Here is a 13,546-nt window from a genome sequence, read left to right as displayed (position 1 = left end):
AAAGTTTTTGTAGGAGGTCGATGACCTCACTGGACCCCGTGGATCCCGAACTTTCACCTTGTGGAAACACACACTTGTTCTTCTTTAATTTGCACCGTTCGCAAGTATGCCCACGGCAAATGAAACATTTTACGTTGTCTGCCTTACAATGTCCACAACGCTCTATGCACCAAGTCAGCAAAATAGTCGGAACCCGCAGGGAAGCCTACCATTATCCTTATATTCCTCGTCATCCGCCTGCATCTCAGGCTCGGTTTTCAACTTCTTCAACGGCCGCCCTGACGGCCCTGCGACTTCCTCCTCTCCACTCAATACCACCGCACTGGACTTGGCCTTCCTCTTCTTTGAATTCCCTGCGGCCTCCGAATCCGTCGCCTTACCCTTACCCTTCCTATCCTTCCTCTGCTTTACCAACTTTTTCAACGCCTTCCCCTTCGGGTCCTTTTCCCGCTCGTCATCTCTGTCGGACCTGCTACCAACCTTGCTCCCCCCACTGCCACCTTCCTTCTCCTTTGCCTGCTCCTCCTCGGCCTCCGCGGCCTTCCGAGCCTCCAACGCCTTCGCCTTGGCCTCATCCGCTAACTTCTTCTCTGCAGTTTTCCTCTCCTCCAAAGCCCTTGCCTCTTCTTCCAATCGCTTCGCCTCCGCCTCTTCCTCTTGTCGCTTCCTCTCCACGGCCTCCCGCTCCTCCTGCTCCTTTTTTGCCTTGGCTTCGGCAACCCGCTTCTCCCGTGCCAACTTCTTCTCCCGCCGCTCCAACTCCTGGGCCTGTTTCTTCTCCTTCAGCTTTTGCGCCTTCCAGGCTTCATGGGCCTCCGTGGCGTCCTCCCTCGCTTTTTCCACGGCATCCTGCTCATCGAAGAAAACTTCTAGTTCTTCTGGGCGAAGATTGTCGGGTGTCGGGGCGGGCTCATAGGGCTCAGGAGTTACGGACAAACAATACTCAACGTTAGAAGACATAGCAAATGTTGACGACGGAGTTAGGGAAAGACACGGAGATGGTGGTGGTTACAGGTCAAGAGTTGAAAACTCACGTGACCAACCAGAAAAAATTCCACGCGGTCACACTCGGCCATCGGGATCTGCGTCCTTGAGGGCAAGAACGCTAAGGGGGGGATACTGTAACGAGCATGCTGACGGAAACCCGACTTCCACTCAACCCAACAAACCACAGCCCGGAAGCCTACGGATTCCGATTCCCAGTTTCTATTTCATATTCTATTTCATATTCCATTTTATATTTCACTTCTCCATATTAATTTATCAATAGCCCGACATCGGTAGCGAACATGTCATCGGACCCCATCGGCTACCGACCGGTAGAATACATCCTCTGACAACCCTAGAATGTAGACCACTCCGAGTAGGAACTAGATCAGACTCCTAACTAGTATATAAGCCTTAGAATTACACTGTAGATACTCAGTTCGAATATCAACTTGGTTCAGCCCAATCTCTCTCTCTCTGACTCTAAGTCTAAACTCTTGTTCTCCAGTCCGCGGAACTCCGATCCGTTGGACTTATCTTTTACCTCGTCTCTGCCACTCCGCGGACTTCCGTCCGTATCCATCTTAGGGCTTCGGCTCAGGGGTGACGTTGCTAATAGCTTCGCCTATGCCCGACGCATCCCGCGGCATCCCGCTACGTGCACTTACTGCCGCAATCCTATTGGCACGATCCTAACAAAATCCTCCTTTGCTCCCATAAGATATTGACACCATTCTTCAAGAGCGATCATAATGGCGAGAAGCTCCTTGTCGTAGATTTCATAATTTCGCTCGGTAACGGACAGGGCCTTGGAGAGGAAGGCCACTGGTCGCCACTTTTCCTCTTGCCACTGGGATAACACCGCTCCTATCGCCCCGTCACTGGAATCTGCCTCCACCCGAAATCGTCCTTCATCTAACGGGATAGCGAGTACCACGTCTTCGCGGAATAATTCCTTGAGCTTGTCAAACGCCTTCTGTTGGACCTCGCCCCATTTCCACTCCTGTTTCCCGGTAAGGGAGGTTAACGGCTTGACGTGTTTACTGTAGTCTCGAATGAACCGTCGGTAGAAGTTACAAAACCCGAGGAAGGACTGCAGTTCCTGCTTCCTTTGGGGAACTGGCCAGTCCAGTAAATCTGCGATCTTGACGGGGTCCATGCGAAGCTTTCCCTCGCTAATGAGGACTCCTAGGTATTCCATTTCCTCCACCTCGAACTCACACTTCTCCGCCTTGAGGAACAGCTTGTTCTCATGCAGGATTTGGAGCACCTTTCGTGTAATTCGTTTGTGTTCCTCCTTGGTTTTGGAGGCGATGAGTATGTCGTCCAGGTATACGGATACCTCCCCGGCTGCTATGAGGTCTTTGAAAATGTCGTTCATCATCCATTGAAAAGTGGTGGGGGAGTTGGTGAGTCCGAAGAACATCACCAGAGGTTCATAGAGGCCAGCGATTGGTTCGGAACGCAGGCTTTCCACTCGTCTCCTTGCTTGATCCTAACATTGTTATACCCCCACCGTACGTCCAGCTTGGTGAAGTACTTGGCTTTCTTTAGCCGGTCCATCAACTCCCCAATGAGCAGCAGCGGGTAGCGATTCTTAATGGTCATTTCATTAAGTTTTTGGTAGTCCTGTACTGGGCATAGTTTTCCGTCCTTCTTTTTTACAAAAAAGAAGGGTGAAGCCATGGGGGACTTCGACGCTTGGATACGACCCATGGACAAATTCTCGTCCAAGAATTTATCTAACTCCTCCTGCTCCGTCGGATTGAGGGGATAGACCTTGCAGTCTAGGTTGGCGTTTGCGTTAGGGATGAGTTCTATGGCATGGTCCCAAGGTTTATGCGGGGGGTAGTTCATCAAAATTTTCCTTGTCAAAAATGTCTTTGAAATCGCGGTATTCCTCGGGTACGATTTCCTCGAAGGATTTGGTCGTCTTCTTAGCATTGGCCTGGGCCGCCAGCTCGTTGGCCTTGGTGCCCATGGCCCATACGTGGAAGGCCTCTTCGAAGTCGATCACCAAGATAGTGTCTCCCTCCTCATACTCCTCCCACCGCGATGAGGGGTCGGTATCGGGAAGCGAAAATGGAATCTTCCGACAAGCGCATCGGGCTAGTGTGACCGACCTGGTGTTCCAATCTATCAAGGGGTTATGGCGCTGAAGCCAGTCATGGCCCAAAAATAGAGGGGTGGAGCCTAGATCTACCACGGCTAGGTCGATTCGCTCCACATGGTCCCTGATGCGCAGTCTTACTTCGGCATATTCCATAATGTCCCCCCCCTTGTTTCGGGTGCCGTCGGCATTGTAAACAGGAATGGGCCGAGCGGCTTTTTTGAGATTGAGGCTGTGCTCTTGGGCCCAGGCGCGGTCGATCGAGCTGCCCGTAGCCCTGCTATCCACTAGGGCACTTACCGCGTGGATTTCCCTCGTGTCCAGAGTTTCCAATTGCACCTTTATTGAAATGTTGCGCCCTTTTCTCCCTCGTATGTACATCGGGGGCCTCTGTAAATCCTCCATCCACTGCCACTTCTCTCTGGCCTGCGCGGTGGTCTCTGTTTGCTCTTCCAACTGGTGACACAGTTGGTCGGTAACTTCTCCTCTTCGTCGAGGGTGTACCCACCCGTTCAGCACCGCTCAGGCGGTGGCATCCCCTCGTGCGATATGAATAGCCCTACGGGTCCATAAAATGCCGTGGGGCTCGTAATACATTTCCGCGATAATCTTCTTGTCGTTGGGGGTCGCGGTGAGTGAAGGGGTCACCGAGGGTGTCTTTTTTGGTGACGTAGTTGGGATGTCGGACCGTAGGTGGGCTTCTTCATCTGGAACCTCCTCGACTGTGACTCGAGACCTTCGGGGTTCTTGTCCTCGTGGCGGCATTTGGTCACCGGGCCGAAAAGGGCCCTTAGGCGGCAATTGGTCGCTGTTCAACGAGGTGGTAGAGGAGGGCTCGCTGCCCTGTGTTCGGCCCCGGCCAAGGGCACTTGTGCTCGGCGTTGTAACCTCTACTTGGGATCCTTTCTTAGCGCTCTTCCTAACCCCGGCGGTACTTTGGGTAACCCTTCGTGGGGGCACACATATTGGCTCGCCCGAAAGGTCCCCACCGTTTGCCGTCGAGGGGGCTACTGAGTGGGGGTGGTCGTCCGGGTTCCTTGCCTCAGCTGCTTTTCCAACGCCTCCAGTGGGAACAGACGGTGTAGCCGCAGGCCCCACTGGCTGGGTTGTTGGCCTTTCTCCCTCTCCAGGGGTGATCTCCCTTCGTCAAGGGTGCAGTCAGGACTCGTACCTAGGGGGCTCTGCCCTCGCGGGGCTTTCCCTGTGCGGTCGAGCGGGGGTTCCTGAGCTCGGACGGCCCCTTGGGGTTCAGTGCTGGACGCAGACTGCGTGGAGCAGCGGAAATCCCCTCCTACGCCGTTGGTGTTTTGCGATTCTTCTTCCTTTGTTTCTTCTACAGGTAACGCAGCGAAAAAATTGATATATTGATCATACGGAGTACCTACATACGTAGTATAAGTCTGACTAGGAGTACATGAGCGCGCACCAGATGAAACTAAGTCCTTGGCCGACGTCGTCGAATCGCTTATTTCGACGCCGGCTTGTCTTTTGACGACTTATTGTCCTTGACCTCCTCGACCTTCGTGTCCTTCCCCAGTTCTTCTTTTTCAGCCTCGGCAAGTAGTTGTCGTAGGCATTGGACGTTGGGCTTCTTGCAGTGGGGGGAGTTTGACAGGGAGCCATTTCGATTTGTCCGTCAGACATTTATGGTCCCGGCTCCATCCTGGTGTTCCCACACTTGAAGCACCGCTTGTCGCTCTGTAGCTTATCAATCTCCATCGGCTGCCCAGCTCCGCCATAAGTGGTTCCCGTGGCATCCTTCTTATCACCACTCGAACCCTGCCCTCCGCTCTTCTGGTTTTGATTGCCTCGACCCGAACCGCTGTTCTGGGAGGACTTATTGCCCAATCCTTGGGCGACTCCGTACCTGTAGTTGGCGTCTATTCTCAAGACGCGCGCCTTCCATTGTGCATAGGTTGTGGGGCGCTCATTGTCCCCATGCATAACCATATTCCGCACCATCGGTCGTATAGCGGCTTCGACCGCTTCGAACATCTGCTTTTCATCTTCGAACTCCTCGCACTTGTGGGCCAATCGTTCAAACTTCGCGAAGAACTCGACCTGCCGACTTACAATCCGACTGGCGAACTTTCTTCCACTCCTGTTTCCAGATGGCTAGTTCGGCCACTTCGTGGAATTGGACAGTCAGGTCATGTGAGAACTCGGCCCACGTCAGAAATCTCCAATGCCCCTGCTGATCCCGATACCGATAGTATTGATCGTTCCACCACTGTTTCGCCTCGCCGCGGAGGTACCCCATAGCGAAGGTAATTCGATAAGGGTTTTGCCCTTCGCTGTTCATGGTGTAGTACATGGGGAATACCTGGAAGTACACCTCGCAGTGATGAAGGAACCGATTGATATCCGAGGAGACCCCCTCGAAGTATTCCGGCTGTGTGATCAACTTGGGTTTAACGTCGTTCCAGGGGTTGTTGGCCGCCCCCGTTGCTAAAACCCACGGGTCGATGGGGTCCAGCGGTGAGGGCGGTACAGGCGGCACCGGCGGGTTCGGGGGTCGACTGAGCGACCTCAGGTGTGGATTATCCCCTGGCAGCAGGTAGTTTTCGGGGAAGCGAGGCGGGGGAGGTCCTCCTCCTGTCGGTGGTTTCTTTGGCACCGTGGACTCCTTTCCTTTGTTGGTAGAGGGTCCCGCCCCCTCGGTCTCATCGTCTTCTCCCGCGCCCGCAAAGAATCCTTCTGGGAAGAAACCCTCTGTATCAAGAGGGTTAGGCATAGGCTGAGGGCGTCGATAGGGCTTGCACCCTGGTTGTACGTGGTTGGGGTGGACTAAGTTCCACACGATTGCGGCTTGATGCCAGGTCTCCACCTCCAGAATGTTCTTCATCAAGTACACATCCCCCATGTATTTAGTGTGTCGATAATCTTCCCCCGCTTCGGTGAAAAGCCACTAGGGGTCCTTTTCCATGTCCTCCATCATTATTTCATACAGGCCGTGCCACAGGAGGAGCTCGAATATTTTGGGTAGGTTCACTACCCCGTTAATGAGTACCGCCCTCACCGCTTCCATCACTGTCTTTTCTAGGCTTTGGTTCGGGGGTCGGCTGGGCATCCCTTGTCGCCTCCCTCTCTCGGGCGAGGCGGTCGATCTCTCGGTTCCTTCTCCATCGTCCGATGTCTGAGTCCTCATCACTGATCTCAGCCTGGTAGGAGTTCCAGGCTCTTCTCCGGGCTTCGAGGTCGGTTCCGGCTCGTCGCGCTGCTCCTGCATATCGAACGGCAGCAGCGCATTGCCTTCGCTCGACCTCGGCTGGGGTCGCGTCAGGCTCGAGGGGGAGGTCCCAGAATCCGTTGGGCCCTTGGAGCGCGTCCTCCTCGGCTCTTCGGATGCATGCGTCATGCGCTCTTGCTTGGTCCATTCGGGCCTGGATTTCTGGGGACTCCCTGGCATTTCTTGGGAATCGGAGGGACTCGACGAGCGTGTGGTAAAGGAGAGGCCACGGACGCTGGTTGATAGGGACAGGGTCGGCGAATGCTCGACCCGCGACGGACGGGGTAAAAGGGGTGACTCGGGCGATGTCCCCGGCCCCGGCAATTGCTCCAAGCTCTTCGGCGTTATAGTCTGGGAACTCGCTCCAATACTCCCCACTCTCCTGGGTGTCCGAGGAGACGGGGGCAGGGAGCGTAGGGGCCTTGGGCCTCTCAGGGAGCTGGTCGGGCTCTGGTCCGGGCGCGTCTCGGGCCACAGCAGCCTCTTCCCCTGGGTCGGTGTAGACCCAACTGGTGTGTGGATACCATGCGACTGGCTCTCCTCTTTCCTCGGGCCAAGAGGCTGGAACGGGTCTTGTCCCATCTGAATGGGAGGTAGTCGCGGCGGAGGCCCCAAGGGCAAGCTCTCCGGGATCTTTGTCGAAATCGTCTCGGCGATTCCTTGCCCTCTCGAGCCGGGCGCGATCCCTTGCGTCATCTGCGGCGATTCTCCTTCTCCTGACCTCTTCGAACATGCTGCCTCCATAGTATCCTCTGGCTCGGTCGATTGGCCTGACTCCGGAATCGTCCTCATCCCCCTCGTTCTCCATGAGGAGGCCGTTGAGGAGGTCTTGGAGTCGGATTCTTTCGAGGTCAGTGAGCTCGTCTCCTTCAAACTCGGTATCATCCTCTTCTTCGCTCGGCTCCACACGCTCTCCTTCTTCTCTTGACTCGGCGCTTGACTCGTGGTGGACTGGAGACTGGTCGAAGAGACCTGGTATGGGCGAGTCTCCTCGCTCGTAGAGTATGCCCCGGGTATCAGTGATATCGACTGACTCGACGGTAGCGCTTCTGTAGGAGTCAGGTGCTCAACTCTGAGGATCCCGAGCTGGATCGCGACAATCCGTAAAGGGATTCTCCAGGTCCTCTGGGTGTGATGGGTCGGCCATTGTGTAGGGTTTGTTGAGACGCTGCGGGGATGAAGATTATCGGAGGCGGATAGGCCGGGGTGGTTGGAACGTAGTGAAATGGAAGTTGGGCCCGGACTCACCTTTGTTGGCGACAACACCGGTGAATCTGGTACATGAAGATGGACAAGAAAAAGAGTATAAAAACGGCGGAGATTGCGGGAATGGCATCGGATAAGGGCATCTGTCCTGGGGCTTATTTTGGTGCTCGTTCGATAGTCACGATGGACCATACGACCAATAAGGCCAGGAGGGTGAGGGCAGCGAGTGTAGCGATGATTAAGTCGAGGTCGGTCTCGTAGACTGGACCGGTCATCAACAAAGGGTTGTCAAGTGGGAATGGGTCAGTTAATGTCAGCAGTATTACTGCCAACACCGAGGCTGACTTTAGGGATAGCTTAAAGAAGTTCGTGGTCTAGATCCGAGGAAACCCCACATATGCCACTACCAGCAGACCTGCTAGTATTGGGGCAGGGAAGGTAACGTGTGAGGAGGAAGACTCGAAGGATAGTGATCAGAACTAGAAAGAGTGGGTCATGTATCACGAAGGGTACCACCCAAACTAGTACTGCGAGGAAGAGTAGGATCAGGGAAAATGGTGAGCGTCGAACCGTTGGTCCACTTGCTGTACGCTAACAATCACGAGATTGTCCTCACGAACATAGGGCGATGACCTCGCTGGTCAGACGATGAATACAGATGTGTTTAAGAGGTTGGGTAGCGCTCGTTCTCAGACGTGACGCTAGGCAACATATGACGAGCTTCGGCTAAATGTTAGCCACTAACTCTTATCGGCTTAGATCAACCAAGGATCGCTACTCGCACTTCGGTGGACGATAAACTTGGAGGTCAAAGATGATGGAATAGAGCCAGGTGCGAACTTAGATAGTTCACAAAGTGGGGAGCTTTGAGTTAGGTAGATTAAACCTTAGCCGAAGCTGGGGTTTAGGCCAGCTGAGGCTTTACTTAAATACATGCTTGGTAGACTAAAAATAGTACTGTGGGAACTGTCCGATAGGAATCGCACCATATGGTAAGCGGGAATATGTAAGAAAAGAAAAAGAAAAGAATGAATCGTAACAAGTGGGCAGTAGTTGAGTCGTTGATAATAAAAATTTCGCCACGTATCCTTTTTGACTGAGCTATAGGCTACGGGGCACCATAACCTAAAGACAAAGGATATAAGTAATGATCTCAGTCGGGCACAGCGAAGGTGGAACGACTGTATTGAAAGGTACTGTACCTAAAGACAAAGGATATAAGTAATGATCTAGTATGAATGAGTGTGAGTAAGTTATAAGCTAGAGACAGTAAGGTATATGTACCTCAGTCGGGCACAGCGAAGGTGGAACGACTGAGGTACTCAGGTATTGACGGTTAAGCTATATAGTGATCGAGTCAAGGACAGGAGGTAAGATATATATAGTAAGTAAAACAAATGACGGGAGAAAGATAAGGAAACTTGGTATACTGTATGGATATCCTCCAACACTATTAACCATTGTTGAGCAGTACGTATTCTGTTCCCTTACTACCCCCGTCTAATCCTAACACCAGAGGTTTGTAATAGAAGGCCTCAGACTTCACCCTATTCTTTTAGACAGCCCTGTCTGTCCAGCACCCAAAATTACACTTCACGATTTAGAAAACTTGCTAGCAAGTGTGACAGCGGCCTCCTACTGGGCAAGTTAGTCTCACTCCCTGCCTCCATCACCTTTTATACTGATATATGTCCATGTAGTCTTATATGCCAAAGCCGGCGGACTGAAGAATGACTGATCCGTATAACATAGAGAACATTAGTATCTACAAAGTGGAAGCCATGACAGGCAACGCGACCATATCATATCCCTTCACTGCTACATGTCTGAATGTAAGTCGTCCACTTTCCCACTGTTACCCCTTATCTAACGTTCTTCCCCCAGATCAACCTCACCCCACTCCTCCTAGGTCTTGCCGCCTCTACCGGCCTCCTTCTCGTATTTTGGCTGGCTGGAAAACCCATTGAGGGAGACTCTGGCATCGATACCATTGGCGTCCTGCAGATCGTATGGCTAATGCGTACACGTCCAGACCTGCAGAGGATTGTTTCGGACGTCCACGAGCCTACTGTGGAGAATCTGCGAGAGTCTGGAATGGTGTACACGTCGATGCATTCGCATGGCAATGCCGAGATGTGTCCGTTGACTGACTGAGTGATAATTTTGTGTCCTGTTGTTTCTTTTCTCTGGGTCTTACCAAAATGACGTGAAATGGTGAGTATCGACCAAAGTTTCTATTAGCTACATGACTGACGGTTTTTGGTTCATCCAGTGCACAGGGTCGGTCATTGTAAATTATTTGTTTGGTATCATTGGACCCAACCCAATACATGAAGGTGCAACACATAGCCCAAGGCTGAAATAAGGGAATAATAAGGGAAGTAATCAAGAAGTCAAGCAAACCAGGAGCAGCTCTGTGAAAAAAATCAACATCTCATACAATAAACGAGTCCGTTATAATTGGATCATTTGAATTGCGCTGAGGAGGGGACTTTGAATGGTCACACAGTCTGTAAGTACACAAGTGGTGCACGTGCCAACAAGTTGAACATTGCGATCAAAACTATAACAGAACAAAACCCAGTCTCTCAACACGACAACATGTCAGCGACACTAGTTGTGGAGAAAGCTCAATCATGGCCACAATTTGTGGATACGTCGGTTCACCTCTTTGAAGAGGCATCAACGATATCGAGTGAACCAGAAGCTGTGGTGTTTGTATCGAAGATGTTATGTCACCTGGTGAGTGGGCAGTAGTCTTTTGAAGCCCATAATTCTAAGCCTTCCGTCCTAGATTCCGGCTGCTAAAGATCTTGATGATCCCCTTCGTGTTCTTGTTTGTCGAGCCTTACATATGAAGCTCGTCGAGGTTGTCGAAAAGTACAGAACTAAAGAATGGCTGTAAACATTTTGGAGATTTTTTTGGTGATAGTGAATCTTCACATTTCTTATGGTAGTTATGGTAGCCACTTACGAGTATCTGTGACCAGTGCAGTCGCAAAAAGTTTCCAGCTCCCAAAGGTGAAATTCCCTCTTGCGCTCTTTTGTTCTGTACTTCTGAACAGGTACACACAGTGAAGGACAAGGCCACTGACAGCAATAGAAAAGAAGCTGGGAAGGTTAAGCTATTGTCTGCTCTCAGGAGAGATCCGTGGTTGGTACAGGGAGCTCGTAATAATGATTCAAAGCGTGAGGTAGCTGTCTCTATTCCATTGGATTCCCGTCTAACATCTTTCTTCCAGGACTCCTGTGGAATTTTATACCACAAGGACCTATGACTGTTCTCCTTTAGCGTTTTTTTCAACCTCAGACCTGTCTCGAGAGGTTGGGTTTTCACGTATGTTTTTCACTCTGTTTCTGGTCAATATCTCACTATTGCAGGAAAGGTAATGAAAGGGGAATATCGCTGCACGGCTTGTCAGGAATTGGGACAAACACAGGAAGTCTTATGTATAATGCCAGAGACGTATGTGCCTGGTAAGGCCGCCTGTGCTGGTTGTACTTTTCATGATACCGTCTGCTCCTTTCTCTCCGACCCACACCAAAACGAGCTGAGGGAAGCCGGTTCATACTTGGAGCCATCAAGGTCATTGGGACGTCGTGCTTTTAGCGGAAATCTTGATTACTCGACATGTTCGGAGCTGGAGTTGACTCAAAGAGGACTTGAGGCATACGGTTCTATTGTTTCGTATGATGATACACGGGAGGGGCAATGGTTAGCTGCTCGTACCTTGGTAAGGAACTTAGTAGCTGTGGCAGTCGGGTCTTACATTCGAGACTGTCGGGATGATCAGCTCTGGCTGTCGTTTGGTTGGTTGAGTAGGATGGGTATAACATGGGAACAAATTATCAATGCCGATGATATGCTTAGACAAGCTGACACCCTCAGACGGGCTTAGAGCATAAACTAATGTACTTACATACACCAGGGTGTAATGGCATAATTATAGTACCTATCTATAGCAATCTCATAGCGTTGACGCTGGTGCTGAGGCCATACCTTGTGGGGACATGACTGTATCAATGCTTCATTTGGTACCGTAGCATAGTGGATTGAGTAACGGGTAGGTGTTGGTGTATACGCGTAGCACGGACTCTGGTTGCGAGCGTTAGCGAAGCATACATTGACTATGCACGAGGCCCAGCCAAATTCCTTCGCCAAGCATGAACAAACACACACCAGGCAGATTCCCACCTCATCTGAAATCGTCTTTTTTTTTGCTCGCTTCTTCTCTAATTCTTTAGGGATTCCTTATTAGCATGAGATTCAGGTGGCGAAAGGAAGTATCTATTGCTGTGTGGTGTCTCGACGGGTATTTTCTGGTTTATTCACTGCCCGCTTGTTCTTTTCTGTTTCTGCCATTACAAGCATAGCAGTCGGTCTCAAGAGAATCTCCCATATTACTGAATGCTAACGCTCGCTCTTGTGGGTTCCCCACTGTCTATATTTAGTTTCCTTTTTAGGGACAGTGATCAGAATGAAAACAACTCCTCAACTCTTCTCACCATCATCGATGAATCGCCGGATGAATCTGCATAGAATTTCCCATCTCAATGAACGACGGTTGAGTCCTGGATCCAAGGACACTAACATGACGATCTTGGATGGAGAGAGAGAGAGATGGACACGAGGAGCTCACTCATGGCTTATGAGAAGAGAAATTTGCAGAGTAAGAAGGTCAATGAAGGATGCGGGTAGCCAAGCAGTGTGCGTCAGTCACCATCCCGAGGGCTATTTAACCGACGTGCAGCCGTGGAAGAACATGCTCCCTGACTTTTCAAATCTCAAAACTGCGCAAGTAGAGCTGATACCAGCACTATTGTGTTTGTCATGCAGATTTCGTAGCTGCAATAAGAATCTGGTATGTCCACTCTCCTCGCATTGAAATTGTGTTGATGTTCGTTTCATCGACAGCCTTTACCATGGTTTTCCAATACTGGTTGCACCGCTCCTTGATCCGAAACCACCATCTGGCTAATTTTCCCACTGGGTAAATTTGCGACGATGGAGGGTGTAGAAACTAGCGTAGGTGGTACCATAACAAAAGATATACAAACTACACCTATGAAAAGCAAAGATCGCATCACACAGCCCATGAACAAGACACCTAGAGCAAGACAAGGTCACGTCAAAAAGAAAATGGCCCTGCTGAACGACAGAGACCGCCTGAGAGCAGTACCCTCTCGAAGCACATACTGATAGACTATGAAAGGCCTAAACCCGAAATGGTCGCCATCAGGGTCAATGAAGAACTAGCCAAGCACGACGAGATGAAGGAGTTTGTAGTTGTCCATGTACGGTTCAATGTGAATAATAGCTGCATATTGAACCTACGAAGCGACCAGCGAGCGGCAGATCTAGAACCACATGCACATATCTTCAAACAGATTGTGTTCCCAGGACACAGCGAAGTAGAAGCATACCCAGACGAGAAATGGTTCTCAGTCCATATATGCGGCGTCAAGACAGGGATAGTCAATGGAAGTGGAATCCGGACAGCTGAAGAAGTCAGACAGGAGCTCATAGCGAAGAACCCTGACATACGGGGAAGGACAATCAGAGCATTCAGATGGGTGAGACCAGAGGGAAAACTCATAGAAGAAGGGAAGTATGCATCATCGGTAGTTGTATCCTTTGAGAAAGAGGAGGATGCAAGGTACATGACAATGGAGAGGAGAAGCGTATCGCTTTACTGGGCATCAGTGTATTGTGAAGGAGTTTACAGACAAACCACCGGCAATCCAATGTGAGGGATGCCAAGGCTTCCACCGGAAAGCAGCATGCAAAGCAGCAGCAAGGTGCCTGACTGTGTGCGGAGGACCACCACGAGAATGAACACACAGAGAAATGCTCACAGGTGCATACAAGCAAGGGGAGAGGCATTGGAAAGAGGGGAGATGGCAACGGTCTGTATGCACAGGCGATGTGCAAACTGCAAAGATGGGGAACAAGCAAACCATGCAGCGAATGACCGGATGTGTCCAGTCCGGATCCGTAGGCTGGGAGATCATAG

General features: G+C 51.1%; 2 protein-coding genes across 2 annotated transcripts; both read left to right on the top strand.

Annotated features, from left to right (window-relative positions):
* Positions 1-9,262: 9,262 nt before the first annotated feature.
* On the top strand, positions 9,263-9,686 carry EV420DRAFT_1486822 (uncharacterized protein; the record flags this gene model as incomplete). The annotated part of the gene is made up of 2 exons (XM_060470445.1): positions 9,263-9,364; positions 9,417-9,686. The coding sequence occupies 2 exons, from the start codon at positions 9,263-9,265 to the stop codon at positions 9,684-9,686; spliced, it is 372 nt and encodes a 123-aa protein (XP_060322848.1).
* Positions 9,687-10,133: 447 nt separating this feature from the next.
* On the top strand, positions 10,134-11,431 carry EV420DRAFT_1486821 (uncharacterized protein; the record flags this gene model as incomplete). Its single annotated transcript, XM_060470444.1, has 6 exons — positions 10,134-10,274; positions 10,327-10,412; positions 10,490-10,553; positions 10,598-10,686; positions 10,775-10,869; positions 10,914-11,431. 6 exons carry the CDS (start codon positions 10,134-10,136, stop codon positions 11,429-11,431), a joined length of 993 nt encoding a protein of 330 aa, XP_060322847.1.
* Between the last annotated feature and the right edge of the window lie 2,115 nt (positions 11,432-13,546).

The sequence above is a fragment of the Desarmillaria tabescens genome, assembly GCF_030435595.1.
Source record: "Desarmillaria tabescens strain CCBAS 213 chromosome Unknown EV420scaffold_101, whole genome shotgun sequence".
Classification (NCBI taxonomy): Eukaryota; Fungi; Basidiomycota; class Agaricomycetes; order Agaricales; family Physalacriaceae; genus Desarmillaria; species Desarmillaria tabescens.
Note: the sequence above shows the minus strand (reverse complement) of the source record. Positions and strands in the feature narration are given on the sequence as shown.